The 16,398-nt window shown below is 35.6% G+C and overlaps 1 protein-coding gene and 1 non-coding gene across 2 annotated transcripts in view; both read left to right on the forward strand.

Annotated features, from left to right (window-relative positions):
* Nucleotides 1-16,398, forward strand: part of CEP350 (centrosomal protein 350) — a 165,457-nt gene that overhangs the window by 123,507 nt on the left and 25,552 nt on the right. The window contains exons 29-33 of the mRNA XM_063103904.1: nt 154-365; nt 2,134-2,278; nt 9,780-9,940; nt 12,634-12,770; nt 15,484-15,566. Of these exons, the coding sequence (XP_062959974.1) occupies nt 154-365; nt 2,134-2,278; nt 9,780-9,940; nt 12,634-12,770; nt 15,484-15,566 (738 nt within the window). The remainder of the gene's footprint in view (nt 1-153; nt 366-2,133; nt 2,279-9,779; nt 9,941-12,633; nt 12,771-15,483; nt 15,567-16,398) is intronic.
* TRNAI-GAU (transfer RNA isoleucine (anticodon GAU)) lies at nt 9,264-9,337 on the forward strand. The gene has a single exon. It is a non-coding gene; the product is annotated as a tRNA-Ile (tRNA).

The raw sequence follows: 16,398 nt of genomic DNA on the forward strand, positions 1-16,398 counted from the left end.
CTAAGAAACTTTATAGTAAATGTTAAGTGACGTGATAAGTTATATCTAAATACAACTAGTGATATTATGCTAAAAGCAACTGTAAAATGTAACCATTTAATTTTTCCATTGACCAAGATTATGTATTTTTTCTTGTTTTCACCCTCATTCTAGAAATAGCAAGTGAAGAGGAATCCCCAGTACCTTCCTACTCTCATCTAAACAGTGAAAGCTCTATTCCAGAAGAATTAGGCAGCTCCGCTGTTGAGTATATACCATCTCAGTCTATAGTGCAAGGGCAGCCAGGGAGTCCAGATCACAGTATACTTACTGAAGAAATGGTTTTTTCACAGGAACTAGAATCTTCTACCTCTCCTAGTAAACATGTAAGTTAATGTATATTTATATCTCAAAGGTTCTCTAGAAAATGCCTAAAAGGTATATTATTAACAGATATGTTATTGCTGTTGATGAGAGAATTGACTGTCGTCCATACTTGTAACATACTAGATATAATGTTTGAATAGAAATAAAGCTTTTCATTGACTCCTGTAGATTTATAAATCCTATAGATTTTATATATATATGAGTTATTTCTTTAGTGGCAGTTATAAAATTATATGCTGTCTAGTCTGTTAATATTGAGAGGATAGGAATTTCTAAAGTCTTTAATAAAGATAATTTCTGGAAACAACACAAGTTCTTTCTGAAATCTGTGTTTTGTCATACAGCAGAAACAATATGATCTTAAACCATACCAGAGTGTCTTTCCTATAGTTTAGTTAACAACTATTCTGTATGAGAGTAATGGTCATTAATTGAATTTCAGCATTTCCAGCATTGTCCTTAATTCTGTACTTCAGAGGAAAAAACTGTTAAAAACTCAAGATAAGAAACTTAACTTTTAAAAAACATTTTGATTTTATAAACTGTATCGAGGAATTAGCATGACAATATTAAATATTTAGTGAACACAGACATTGTTAAACCCTCTTTAAGTTTAAAAAAAATCCACCTAAATTCAGAACGGAATATCCTTTGTTAGTCTTCATTTTATTGTGGATGTGAAGAATTAACTGCATTTCCCCTATTGAAGAAATCAGTCAGATTCATATGTGTTACAGCACCTGAAAGATTTGAAGGAAAAACATTTTTTGTCCAATGAAGAGCCCATTATTCCAAGTTATGTTGAAAATATTTCAATGTACTTTTGGACAGTTATTTGATTATAAAAGGCGTCTAGTTAAATTATCACGTTATCGATTTCTTATTTCTTCTATGATAATAACAGGCTTGTTGTTTAGATAATTTACTTGTAGCATAATTCCTACTTTCTAGGAATTTACAACCAAACTGTGCATTTTGATGCAATCTCATTAGTTTATGAATTCCTATAAATTGGTTAGATTCTATCTAGCATTATTGAGGTTCAGGATAGCCACAGACAAATTGAATACGACAAATTAGTTTTTTTCTCAGAAGAAAATATATCAAGAAAATTACTGTGTCTCAGAGTGGTTTTTATAGTAAAAGTTAATATTTATTGAGTGCTTACTTTCCAAGTGCCAGGTAGTAGCTAAATGCCTTACATGGATTATCTCATTTTGTCCTTACAACAATCCTAAAGTAGCTTACTCTTCTAATCCCCACTCTGAAGGTTATCAAGATAGGAAACGTGCCCAAAGTCACAGGGATAGGAAGTGATTATAGCTAGGAATCATATCAGACATTCTCACTTCCATTTGATGTCAGGGTAGAAATTTTTTCTTTTGTAATTATCTCTTGTGGGCAGTCTTCTTATGCTCTAATTTCTTCTTGCTTTCCTCTCTCTCTCCCTCCCTTCCGTCCTCCAATAAAATTAGTACATATTTAGTATTCTTAAAATTAAAAGAATAAGGGGGATAAATATCACTGACACAGTAGTCAATCCTATTATATCGTAAACCTTTTTAAAAGCATGCTTTTATTACTTTTTTCTGTTTTTTTAAAAAATTGAGGTCTTTTATATAATTTGTGAATGTTTTCACTTTTTATGTCATAGAGTATTTAAACTCTTTGTAAATGTTATCTTTAATTGGCTAGTATCTCAAATTTTAAATGGAATTTTACAACTGTATCACAAAACAGTTCCCATTTGGTTTTCTGTTTGAATAGTCACCTGCCAAAAGCTGCACATCTGTGTCAAAGCAGGAATCTAGCAAAGGAAGTCATAGGACTGGAGGACGATGTCGTCTGCCAATCAGGTCCCATCAACGCTATTATAGTTGGTCAGATGAGTCATTATCTATGACACAGTCAGGTAAGACTAATAATGAGGAGTGTGTTTTCTTTGTACTATATTTAAATTCCTCTTTAATAAGCTTTGTCTAACCATATGCTAGTACGCTGTAATACTTTGTTGCATTTGTAAAGGCTTTTTTCTTGCTGAGATTAAATCGCATACGTCTTTGCTTTTCATTGATAATTATATCCCTGATTTCACAAAACATGACAAGCTGTTCTCATGTGTTAATGGACAGCCATTAATACATGAAACATTTGTTGAATTTTTTTTCTTTTTTTAGTCATTCTAAATTTAATTTTTTAAAATTTATTTATTGAATCAAAATCGATTATACTTATTTTGGGGGTTGAACATTGAGACATGTTGATCAAATCAATATTACTAGCATATATATTGTTACAAATCGTAATTATTCTTTATGCCCCTTGTCCAATCTCTCCTCTTCCCCCATTCCCTCCCCCTACCCCCTCTAATTACCCTAGATTTCTTCTCTCCTTCTGAAAGAATAATGGTTACTCTGTTAATTTGTTGCCTAGATGATCTGTCCACTGCTGAGAGATGTGATCAGGTCCACCAGTATTATCACAGAGCAGATGCTTCTTCTGTCACTCTGAAATGGGCTTTGTGGAAAGACACATCCTCTTCTTTTCTTTGTCTCTGCTGGTGACTCTTCTTGTGTGAATGCACTCCAGTGGTTGGCGGACCATCTGCGTGGTGGTTGTGGTGTCTAGTCGCTTTCGCTGCAGCTATGGTTATTGTAGAGGCTGCAGTGGGCCACCCACTTGGAGGTGCTGATTTTGGTATGCTCCTTGGCACTGGCGGTATGCCTGATTGTGGGGTGTATCTGGTCCCTTTCTCCATGCCTCTGGTCCTGGGCAGGCCCCAAAGCACTGGTGCCATGTGCCTGATTGTGGGAGGTGTGTCCAGTCCCTTTCTCCATGCCTCGGGACACCAGGCGAGACCCAAGGAGCTGGCTCTGTGTGCCTGGTTGAGGGAGGGGGGATCCAGTCCCCAGGTCCCTGGGCGAACTCCGAGGCACTGGCATGGCATGCCTGTTTGTGGGAGGAGGGTCCAGTCCCTTTCTCCATGCCCCAGGTCCCTGGGTGGGCCCTGAGGCACTGGTGTGGTGTGCCTGGTTGTGGGAGGGCAGTCCAGTCCCCTTTTCCATGCCCCGGGTCCCTGGGCGGGCCCTGAGGCACTGGTGTGGTATGCCTGGTTGTGGGAGGGCAGTCCAGTCCCCTTTTCCATGCCCCGGGTCCCTGGGCGGGCCCCGAGGTGCTGGCACAGTGTGCCGGGTTGTGGGAGAGAGATCTGGTTCCCTTCTCCATGCCTCAGGTCACTGGGCAGGCCACGAGGCACTGGCTTGGTATGCCTGATGTGGGAGAGAGGTCCAGTTCCCTTCTCCATGCCTTGGGTCCCCAGGCGGGCTCCAAGGTGCTGGCTAGGTGTGCCTGGTTGTGGGAGGGGGGTCCAGTCCCCTTCTCTGTGCCTTGGGTCCCCAGGCTGGCCCCAAGGCGCTGGCACAGTTTGCCTAAAAGTGGGAGTGCGGTCCGGTCCCTGGATCCAAGGCTCCTGTTCCCAGGCAGGCCCCAAGGTGCTGGTGGTGCGGCTGGGCCAGAACTCATTTTTTGTCCTTTGCTTCTAACATGGGGAAACTTCCTGTGGGAACCAGTACTTGAGTGTGTGGTTGTTTAAGTTGCTGCTTTGCTGCTGTTTCCCTAAGCAAGTCTTTTTGTGCAGCTCAGGGTTTAATGGTTGAACTTCCGGCTCTCCAGAGACCCGGTGGATCTGTGTTCCATAGAATCTCTGATCTGGGCCTGAGTTTTTTTCATCAAACTGCACCCCATGCAATTCTGCATTCCTGACCATTCTCCTCTGAGTGGTCCTGTGCTGATTGACCACAGGTCATCTGTCTTTGCTGTGTCCCAGTGTTCTCCCGGTGTTCCCATCTCCCCACCGCCCATGCTCCAAACACTTCCCATGGGATGGGCCCTGGGCTGGTCCCTTATAATGACTCACCAGCCTCTGAGTGGCTCCCTTTATTCAGTTGTTCTGGCTCCTCACTGCTGCGTGGGTCCCCAGGAACCCTATTAGTGGTCTTGCTGTCCTGGGGGCCACCAAGTAATTCCTTCTCTCCTGCTGCCTCCAAGTAATTCCATCTGAAGGGCACAGCTGTGGCTTCTGCTGGCTCCTGCTCCATGTGCTCACTCATCAGCTCGAGCCTTAAAGCAGCCGTGGTCCAAAACGCTCAGAGCAGCTTTTTCTTTCTCTCATTGTATTTTCTCCCGCCTTCATGAACTGCATAAATCTCTCCTCCTCTTCCCCTGAACTCCAGTGGCCCCAGCTTGGCTGATGTTACATTTTTATAGTTGTAAATTGGTTGATTTGTGGGAGAGAGTGACGCTGGGAACCGTCTATTCCGCCATCTTGACTAGAACTCTCTTTGAATTTTTTTTCTATGTGTTGGGCACTGTCTGTGTTTCCATAGCACTCTGTACTTCAACTTGTCATGCCAGACAGCACAAATTGTAACCAGATTTTGCCCAGCAGGTCTTCCCTACCAGAGTATAAACTCCTGGAGAGTAGGGTCTATATTTCTTTAATAATTATAGCACCCAGACCTAGCAGGTACTTTGCATTGCATGTGTTAGATATTTGTTAAATCTTTCTTGAATGAACTAAGGATAACCATGAGGAGAGATAGAAGGTGTTAGAGCAGGATGGCAAAAGTTTCAAAAGAGAAAAAGAAGAGAGAGTAATAGACTGCAAATGGCAGTGGGGAGCCTTGTCTATTTTCCCATAACTTCCATTCTACCACAGATCTCTATAGTATATAGATTATGAAAGAATGAACAGTCTCTACTCTAAAAGGATTCAAGGAGTTTGTTGACCTTGGGAAGCATGTCTAGACAGACAGTGCTCAATGTATGTAGGATTATAAGGAGGATTAATATCATAATGAATATTGCTATATGTTTTAGTCCGTTTTGTGTTGCTATAACAGCAATACCTCAGACTGGGTAATTTATAAGGAAAAGAGGTTTATTTGGCTTACGATTCTGGGACAGCTGCATCTGGCATGGGCCTCAGACTGCTTCTACTCATGGTGGAAAGTGGCAAGTGGCCAGTGGATACAAGCAGATCACATGGCGACACGAAGCAAGAGAGAGAGAGAAGGTGCCAGGGTCTTTTTAAACAATGAGCTCTCAAGGGAACTAATAGATCGAGAACTCACTCATTAATCCCCCCTCCCCCAGGGAGAGCATTAATCCATTCATGAGGGATCTGCCCCCATGACTCAATCAGTTTCCAACACTGCCACATTGGAGATCAAATTTCCACATGAGTTTTGGAGAGGACAACACATCCAAACTCCATCACCATATTGAGTAGGCATATTGAATATATTGCCTTTTGAATTCATTTTTAGTTTCATTTTAGAAAATAGACAAGGAAAGTGTATGTAGAAAAGTGAAAAGTGTTATTCTTTTTCTGGTCTTTGATCCTGTACTATACTCCTTTGTTTTCCATGTTTCAGACAAAGTAAATCATGATAATTTTTCACATGCATATTCACAGATCTTTATTCTTTGAGTAACTGGATAATATTTCAAAGGGTAGATGTACTATAATTTATTTAACTGTTTTCGTAGCGATGGTCATTCTCAAATTTTTCACAATTGCAAATAATGCTGTAATGAACATCTTTATATACACATATGATGTGAGTATATATAAGATTTTTAAATTCTTGGGGAATACTTCAATAGGTAATAGATTCTTCGAATTATTGGGTCAAGACAGTCAAAGACTGTTGTCTTTCATATTTATCCTATGGGAAGTTGTTGGTATTTTTATAGATTTGCTGTGTACTCTCGTGAAAAGTTACTGTTAGTGGAGTGACATGTCAGTAGACATAAACTTGATACTTGGAAACATGGGTTCTTATCTTGGACCTGTTACTTGTAACTTTCAAGTTTCTTTCCCATACTGGACTATGTTTTTCTATCCGTAAAACATAGCAATGGAATAATGTTTTTAACCGTCCTTGCTTGAGTTACATGCCAAGGATTAATGATAATATTTTAAGATATGTTTTGTTGGTAAAAGTTGTTCAAGTAAGAATAAATAGTTTTTAAAAAAATAGCTCTGAGATTTCTGAACTGTAAATGGAATCTGCCTATTCATGATGACATCATTATATATAGTATTTGTGGAAGTGGTAAATTTTAATGTAGTGAGGTTACCTTAAGTGATGGGTAGTTTGTTATCAACCAAGTTAATACAATCAGAATGTGTCAAATAATCAGAAACTTAGTATTTTCAATCAAGTTATTCTGTTCATCAGGTGGTTTTGTCTTGATATATTCCAAGAAAATAAAGTATCATTTGCCTCCCACTTCCCATCTCCCTCACCTCCCAAAAAACCATGTAGGAGAGAATTCCATAGAAACAATATATTCATCTAAAGAGTTGCTGGGTGAAAATTTTTTTTCAGAGATTCTGAGGTATTACTGATGATAAATACCATGCGGTAATGCTACATGTAGGCAGATTTATAGTGTATCCCCATTTACTCTTATAGGCTTTTATTTAGCCTCCAATTGCCTTTAATTTGTTCACCTTTGGTTTCTCTAGTACAGTTGACCCTTGAACAATGTAGGGGATTAGAGGCACTTGGCCCCGTATAGTCAAAAATCTGAGTAAAACTTTTGACTCAAACAAAAGTATAACTTTTGACTTAACTTCTAATTGCTTATTGTTGACCAGAAGTCTTACAATAACATAAACAGTTGATTAACACATATTTTGTATATGCATTATATACTGTTTTCTTACAGTAAAGTAAGCTAGAGAAAAGAAAATGTTATTAAGAAAATCATAGGAAGGAAAAATGCATTTATAGTATTTATTTAAAATAATCTGTGCATAAGTGGACCCACGCAGTTCAAACCTATGTTGTTCAAGGGTCAACTGTACTTAAAAATATAAACATTTTTCAATGTCTTTAATCTAGAAACTCCAAGTTTTTCATCAACAGCTATTAAATCTTTACAACCATAGATGGTAAAGATTTTTTTTCTTAAAAAATCACTGGTAGCATACACATTTTAAAAATATTAATTTAAAATAATCAATTTGGGGCAAAGTTGAAACTAAGTGTGTGGGAGTGTACTGGACTTCTACAAAATCTTACCAGAGTAGCTTCTCAAGTTTTGGGAGCACATAAATCTTAACAGCCTAAAGAATACACAGTTTTAGAAGATCCAAAATTATGAGTTTATACTTTATTTTAGAGAGATTATAATTTTTAGCTTAGGCTGCAGTCTTACTCCCAGTCATTGTACTAGAATCATCAATTGTATTAGTATGAAGCCATCACTAAGGGTTCAGAACTTTTTAACCCTGAAACCAATTGATTATTTTCTTCAGAAATTAAAAGAAAGCATAAGGGAGATACTTGCTCTCACCTCATCACTGCTTTTTTTTTTTTAGTTTTAAGCCAAAAAATACACTACCTAAAATATGGCTACATAAAAATATTTATTTTGTGTTTTTACTACCACCATTTAAAAATTATTTTAAAACATTATTTTATTTTGTAATTGACAAATAAAAATTGTGTATATTTATCGCTCACATACAACATGATGTTTTGAAAAATGTATACATTGTAGAATGGCTGAATCAAGCTAATTAACATGGGTTACCTCACCTACTTATCACTGTTTGTGCTGAGGACACTTAAAATCTACTTTCTTAGCATTTTTCAAGAATACAGTACATTGTTATTAACTATAGTCACCATGTTGTACAATACGATACCCTCGTAGATCGCTTGAATTTATTCCTCCTATCTAGCTGAAATTTTGTATCCTGTAAACATTTCCCCAACTCCTCTCCTCCCCCACCCCTAGCCCCTGGTAACCACCATTCCACTCTTCACTTCTATGAGTTCAACTTTTTTTAGATTCCACACAGAAGTGAGATCATGCGGTATTTGTCTTTCTTTGCCTGGCTTATTTCACTCAACATAATTGGTCCTCCAGGTTTATCCATGTTGTCTCAAATAACAGGATTTCCTTCTTTTTAAAGGCTGAATAGTATTTCATTGTGTATTTATACTGCATATTCTTTATCTGTTCATTTATGGATACTTTTTTTGAGCTTTTATAACTAACATTCCAGGCACTGTGCCATTATCTTATTTAATCTTCTCACCAGCTTTAGAAATTGGTCAGGGTCAAATACCTAAGTAGTAGATCCAGAGTTGAAAAATGGCCTTTGTAATTACTTTGTTTTATAAGAGTGTTGATCAATAAATAGTGAGCTTTGCCCTTGCAAAGGCCTCTGTATGGTGCCAATACTGGTGCTGGTATAAGACAAGTATAATTTTCTCAGTATACCTTAAGTAAGCATCATAGAAGTGACAGGAACTCAAATTTCATATTTTCTAATCCAGATATTTGGATCACCCTACAAAAAAAGACTATAATCTTTCTGCATTTAAATAAATTCCATAACTAGTTCTTCTGCAATTTAATTTGAAGTATCTGTTAAAAACCTGGTTTTATGATGTAATGTGCACATCTGAGTCTTCAAATTTGTATATAATAGTTTTTCTGTTGCAAGGCTGCTAAATGTCTCACTCAACATTAGTGCATGGAACTGACACTATTGTGTAGTTCAGGAGGAGGTGTGAGAAACTCATTTTATACTATGTAATTTCCATGTGTAGTGAAGTAAGCAGTATCTTTAAATGGTACCTCTTTGTTTTCATAGCATGTGTATGTCGCTTGTATAATGAAATGTTTTTTCATGATGTTGCTGTGACTGGACATCTCGTGTGTGTATGAACTTTCGGGGAGAAAATTAGATTTAACTATCTTCATTTCAGTTATTTTAAATATTTTAAGAGCTTTCAAATAGAGGTTACAGCAGAGTATATTTCTTTATAATTTCTCTCTTTTTTGTGTGTGGTATTAAGATACTAAGGGCTGGCTGGTTAGCTCAGTTGGTTAGAGCATGGTGCTGATAACACCAAGGTCCAGGGTTCAATCCCTGTACCAGCCAGCCACAGGAAAAGAAAAAAAAAAAAGAAAACATAGGTGGAACCAAGAAAAAATATACAGAGGGATTATAGGAAGAGGAATGCATTTCACTAATAAATATTTTTAGAAGCTCAAATTTCTTAATTTTAAATATTAGATTATTTATTTATTTTTTATTTTATTTTATTTTTTTAGAAGATGACCGGTAAGGGGATCTTAACCCTTGACTTGTGTGGTGTTGTCAGTACCACGCTCTGCCAAGTGAGCTAACCAAGCCATCCCTATATAGGGATCCGAACCCATGGCCTTGGTGTTATCAGCACCACACTCTCCCAAGTGAGCCACGGGCCAGCCCTAGATTGTTTATTTAAATGGAGTATTGCATTACAGCTTTTTATTAGTAGTTATTGAGTTAACCTTATTCTTAAATTAAAACTAAGTAAAAAGTTTTGTATCTCTTTCAGAAACTACATCTGACCAGAGTGACATTGAAGGTAGGATCAGAGCTCTGAAGGATGAACTGCGGAAAAGGAAATCAGTTGTGGACCAGTTAAAGAAGGAACAGAAAAAAAGGCAAAAGGAAAGACTGAAAGCCCAAGAAGCCAGTCTGATTAAACAGTTAGAGGTTAGACATAGAAAGAAAGGGGTTTAACATTAAGGCTAATGTATATGTGAAGCCTAAAATGTTTTAATGTTGTTAATAAAGTAATGGGTTAGGATTTTTTAATATTAGTTTGGTGCCACATTTTATCCCAACTTTGAAAATCTGAGGGTATGTAAGCAAACTCTTGCTTAAAACATTAAATATTAAAATAATAAGTATTAAAATAAAAACATTTTCCTAAATAAGAAAGATTAGGCCTATGAAAGATTGGTATCCATGCCCTTTTAATCAAAGAACCATTAGATAAATCAATAATTCTAGCTGTTGGAATTGTTTTGCTTTGTTTTTTTTCTTTCCTTTTTGTTGTTGTTGTTTCATGCCGCACAACTTATTAGTACAACTCTGTACTATTTGGATGATCCCTAAATTATAACTTTGACTTTTCTCTCAAACTCTAGCAGCCTTCCTGATTCTGTACCAGGCTAGAAACCTGATTTTGAAATCTTCCTTATTCTGTTTTCTCCTATCCATTCAGTCACCAGTTTCTATTGATTCTTCTTTTATAAAAGAGTTCCTTGCTTGTCCATTTCCATTTCTACTGCCATCAAGCTAGTTGGGATCCTTATGACCGACCTGTTGCCTCTATGGTCTGCAAAGTCTCTTTGACGTCCCTGCCTCTGGCTTCCTCTATATTACGCACATTCTGCCAGCCTAGTGTTCCTAAAATGGCTCGTTCATCATGGAATTGGTCTGAATCTCCTGCTCATCACAAGAATCCCTTCTTTCAAATGTCATCACCAGAGAAGATTATTTAGCTTCTACGTGAACACTTCCAGTAACAGGAAATTTCAAATTTTCAACACAGTTGGTTTTATTGTTAGACTCTAATTTAGGTGCTCTAAGTGTTAGAAAGCTTTTAATTGTTTTTAGCCAAAATTTCCACCTGTTGGTCCTTGTTGTTTAACACCAAACACATGTTCCTCCTAGAGTTGTTAATCATCAGATATTCAGATGCCTGTTTATGTGCCAGGAACTCAGCTAATTGCACATATTTTTCATTTAATCCTCACAGCAACAAGGTGTGGCTATTATTATCCCTGTCTTACAGATAAGGAAACTGAGTTTCAGTGAGATTAATGATTTACCCGAGGATACATAGTTCATAAGTAGTAGCACTAGGATTTTAATTTAGCTCTAATTCCAAATTCTGTGCCCTTACCATTATATTGTCTTCCACACAGGAAATAGGCCTGTTAACAGATCTGGAGAAAATAAACATTTATACAGGTACACGACAGAGACACGGAACAAGGATTGTAACTTGTGCAGATGCTTAGAAGTAGAAAAAGTGATTTACAGTGACCATACTGGGGAGTTTATGTTGGAAAGTAGTAGGAAACAAAATTTTAAAATAAATATTATATTCAGGACCTTAGAAATTAGACTGATGAGTTTGGACTCTTAGGTCAAGTAATGAGGAGCCATTAAAGTAGAGTAGTATTGGAAATAAAGTACTATTAGAGTGAATAACATTCCTCAAGAATGTTTATTAACAGCTGTATCAGACAGAAGGATCTCTAGAGAAGTGCTATAGGATCCTTCTCATTCAACATTTTGTTAAATGGCTTAAATAGAGACAAAAATTCTGTATTTAAGTTTTTAAGTTACAGTATATGATAGAGAAATATATATAGCAGTTCATATAAAAAATCTATGGGAATTTATTTGATCACAGATTAAATAAATGGACTACAGTCATATAATTAAAGCTTTCAGATCTGAGTAGTCATAGTCCTCATACATACCTAACTAGGTAGATCATCTAGCTGTATTGTATGTTTAACAAGAAGAGTTACTTTATCAAAACATTGAGAATTCAAATGAAGATAACATGGATGATGAGAGTTATAAAAGTAGGGATTTTAGCCTAGATTTTAAAGATATATAGCAGTTGACAAGCATGCATCCATCCATTCATTCATTCTGTAAATTTTTATTGACAGCCTATTTTGGGCCAAACATTATGAATAGGTACTGAATATATAGTGTTGAACAAAACAGCTCTAGTGTCAAATAGTGAAAGTTGTAAAAGTAGGAATTTTAACCCAGAAAACTAAGGTGAGATATAATAGATGGAGGGCTCCCCTTCTATTTCATATAAGTTATAATCATGAATTAGTGAAATTTAGTTTACAGAATGGATAATAACCAAGAAACATTTTTTGTGGTTCTGAACTATCATAATCCTAACTGCACCCTTTCCTTTTCATGATTTGTATCCCTAAATATTTATTATCCCTTAAGATGTTTATTGCCATTGAAACTCAAAGCAGAATGGTATTAAAAATACCATGAAATTAATATTATATTCCTTAGAGAATAATAATATAGTCAGCTAAAGAAATATTTTTAGTGTGGCAGGACATGAATTATTGCTTCATAAGTGTTGAACTTCTGTACATTGAAACTGTCATTTCTTAATTGATATTAGGATTATAATTATATATCTTCCTTATATGTAGACTATTTGAGAAGGACATACAAGTAACTGTTGATAGAGCTCTGGGGAATGGTACTGGGGGCAGGGAGGGCAATTATTATATTTTATATATTCTTTACTGTTTGAATATTTTACCATAAATTTTATTATTTTATAATTTAAAATAGTTTTTAAAAATTCTGCCTAGTGACTCCTTTGATTTTTCTAAACTTAGTCATATGATGAATTCATTAAGAAAACTGAAGCCGAGCTTAGCCGAGATTTGGAAACATCACCAACAGCTAAGCCTCAAATTAAAACACTCTCCTCAGCTTCTGAAAAACCCAAGATCAAGTCCCTTCCACTGCACAGGTAGACATTTTTGATAACTTATCTATATTCTGCCTTCTTTGAGAAAAGAGCAAGGAAAGATTTTTAATTGAAGTTATCTTTTAAGTAACTGTGAAATTGTAGAAGTAAATAGACTGTTTTATATTTTTAGTTTCACTAAAGTAAACGTGTTATGCATGACAAATACAAATTAAATTTATAATAATGTACAGTTTTTAAGATATATTTTAATCTTTTAGTCTGGTGGATGCAATGAAAATAGTACTCTCCGACATTGCAAGTAGTAGCATCATAAGTTAGTGTAAACCTTGAAAAATAATTTGGCAGTATTTCAGAACTCAAAAACAATCTGCAGCCTTTGGCCCAGTAATCCTGCTTCTGGAAATCTACCTTGAGAAAATATGGAGTACCAAAAATCTCTACTTGCATGAATATGTAATGTATCATAACATCCTTTATATTTATAAAACGCTAGAAGCAATTTTTATGTCTAAAAATGGGTGAATAGGTTAGTAAATTATGGTTTTATTCAGGTAATAGAATATTATGCAGCCAGAAGGCAAATACAGAAGATATTAAGTAGCAACACTGAAATATATAATATAGTAAGTTAAAAAGTCAGGTTGTAATACTTAAACTAAACTTTGAAGAACGAGTAAGGGTTAGGCAGGTCAGTGCAACTGAGAAATAAAGGGCATTTCAGAGAAAAGGGCATTCGTAAATGACCAAAAGCAAAAAAGAGATTGGTACATCATAGAAGCTGAACGTAATAGGATTTGCTGGAGTTAGCAGAAGAGACCGGAAAAATAAATAAAAGCCATATTGTGGAAACCTTATACTCACTTATTCTTGTTTTGTTTTTATATTTTTAGATTAATAAAAAGATTTTTTTCTAAGTGATAGACTGTATTTTTGTAGCACTTTTAGAGAAGTTGAGCAGAAATTACAGATAGTTCCCACACACACCGTTTCTCTTATTATTAACATCTTATGTTAGTGTGGTTGTACTCGTTTATTCTTAATAGTTTGTATTTTATCTTTCAGCAGATGTGGAGGCTTTGAAGGTTTTAAAATATTTTGGGATTTTTGTTTGTTACAAAAGTAACATAGGCTTCTTACAATTAATTTAGCATTACCTGAGTTTGAATCCTGGCTCCAGTACCAGCTAGTTGTGTAACTTTGGGCAAGTTATTTAATACCTCTCTGGGCTTCAGTTTTTTAATAGGGATATAAATCTATTAAGAAACAGGGATTTATATCCCTATTAAACAGGGATAATAATAATACCTGATTAACACATTTGTTATGAGGGTTGAAAGATTTAGAACAGCAAGCACCTAGCACACAGTAAGCATCATTTATTAGCTGCTTTCACTGTTGTTATTATAATTCACTACCGTATTTACAGGAGCAGTAAAAAGAAGAAAGTTTAAATCATATTATACCCAACTGTTACAAAATAGCAAGCATTAATAATTAGATATATTTCCTTCCAAGATTTTTTATGCTTAGATTTTGTATGTAATTTTGTTACATATACATTTTCCCATTACATTATGAACTGTAAATTTTATTTTAATTTCTACATAATATATTATCAAATGACATCACAGTTTTCTTAAGCTACCAGATTGACCCAGTCAGATTTGTTTTTACAGAGAAAAGATAGAAAGGAGTAAGTAAGCTTAGAAGCAGGAAGAAGAGTAGGCTAAGCCAGGCTTCAAATAAGCAGCGGTAATAAGAATAGAAAATAGAAGATATACTTTAGGAATATTTAAGAAGTAGACTTGACTAATTAAAGTTCTAGATGGGGAAGCAGGGGAGATCTCGGATGACTGCCCGCTTTCTCTTAGGTAGTTGATTAGATCAAAATTCCATTAACCTAAATGGAAAAGCAGGTGTTTTTTTGTGGGCAGATTCTGATTTTGTTTTCAGATGTTAATTTTGAGATGCCTGTAGTTCATCTCAGTGAAATGTGGGGACGATCAGTATATAAATAGTGGTTGAAGCCATAAATATGGCACTGTCGCCCAGAGAAAGTATGTATTCAGAAAGGATAAAAGGGAGCCAAGTACTAAATATAAAATAGCAGCATTTAAGCGCATTATAAAGAGGTAGGAAATAGGAGCCAAATACGATGGCTTAACAAATGAAGAGGAGTCCAGAAAATGAAGATAGTGGGTGTAGCCTTTCCTGTTAACTATAAAGAATAAGGGAAGACAAATAGCATGGGGTGGAAGAATAAACAATTGAGAAAAAAAGGGTTTTTTTAGGCTTGAGGGAAACTTATAAACTAAGGGGAAAAAGTCTCTAGAGGGAAGGCTAAAGACTGTAGGAGAGAGAATGGGTAATGAAGGAATACTGTCTGTGAGGCTGTGGAAATGTATGGCATCTGGGGCAGAAAGAGGTTTGAGCAATTAGCATTGAGCAAGTGCGAGACACACCTTTTCCTTTCTGTAGACAGGATGGCTGGGAATATTGATAAATTTATAGGTAGAAATGTTGAAGGTAAGAAAGTTCATGCCTGATGGCCTCTGTTTTTCTCATTAAAAGAGATAAGATAATCTACTGAGAGTGATTAGGGCCATAAATATGCTTGATGAAAGTGGCAAAGGTTGAAATACTGCTTGTGGAGAAGAGAAAAGTAGCTGTCTAAGAATGTCTCCTTTTTGTTACCAGTCATTATAGTATCAGCAATATATTTATTTCTGGTCATTAATTTTTTCCACTTCAGATCTGAAACAGCAAAGAATTGGAAATCACTAACAGAGTCTGAACGTTCCAGAGGATCCTTGGAGTCCATTGCTGAACATGTTGGTATGTAACTAGAAAAAAATTATTTATATCTACATAGTATAAGGATTTCTGCAAAAGCCTACAAAATTCTACCTCTCCAGCTTTTCATTAAAAAGTGAGTTTTTAAGATAGATGATTAACATTTTAAATTACTTTTATATTTTAAAGTGATCTATTTTTTATGCATAAGTTTTGTGAATCAGTCTTTTTGTCCCAAACTTATAATAAAATCCAAGGCATGAAGATTAAATGGTTGAATGTATCATCAGCATCTGTAAATTCCCCCTTAATCAGATTTCATATCTGATTATGTATATTTTCAGCCTATAACATTTCTCAGCGTAAATGGTTATGTACATTTTTTCAGTGTAATTAAAAGAAAGATAAGAATTATTGAAAATAAAATGTAATTCAGTGAGGAAATAAACAAAACTGAGGGTATTAAAAAGCCTGCCTCGCATCAATGACAAAGTAGAGATTTGGTTTGTTAGCTCGTTACATACTTTCTTTCTTTTTATTTTGCAAATTTAGCTCTTAAATTGCTATATTTGCAGAATTAGTTGACCTGTTTTTTTCTTTTTTTTTTTTTTTCCCATTCAAAAGCTAAGTTGAAGTCCCCAGGAAAACTCATCCTTTTAGAAGTATGTATAGAAGTATATTTGTCCCTTCATCATTAGTTTCCTGTTTGAAGAATGTAGTGTCCAATATGCAATAATGTTTTTGTAAGATTTGGGAATGATCATGCAAAGCAATGGTTGCATGAGCTTAGATCCATTTTTCTTCAGTTTATGAGTTAAGACAATACTTAAATTATTACAAACTTAAAAATGTTCAGGAGTCTTATGTTCTATTT

The sequence above is a fragment of the Cynocephalus volans genome, chromosome 8, assembly GCF_027409185.1.
Source record: "Cynocephalus volans isolate mCynVol1 chromosome 8, mCynVol1.pri, whole genome shotgun sequence".
NCBI classification, from domain to species: Eukaryota; Metazoa; Chordata; class Mammalia; order Dermoptera; family Cynocephalidae; genus Cynocephalus; species Cynocephalus volans.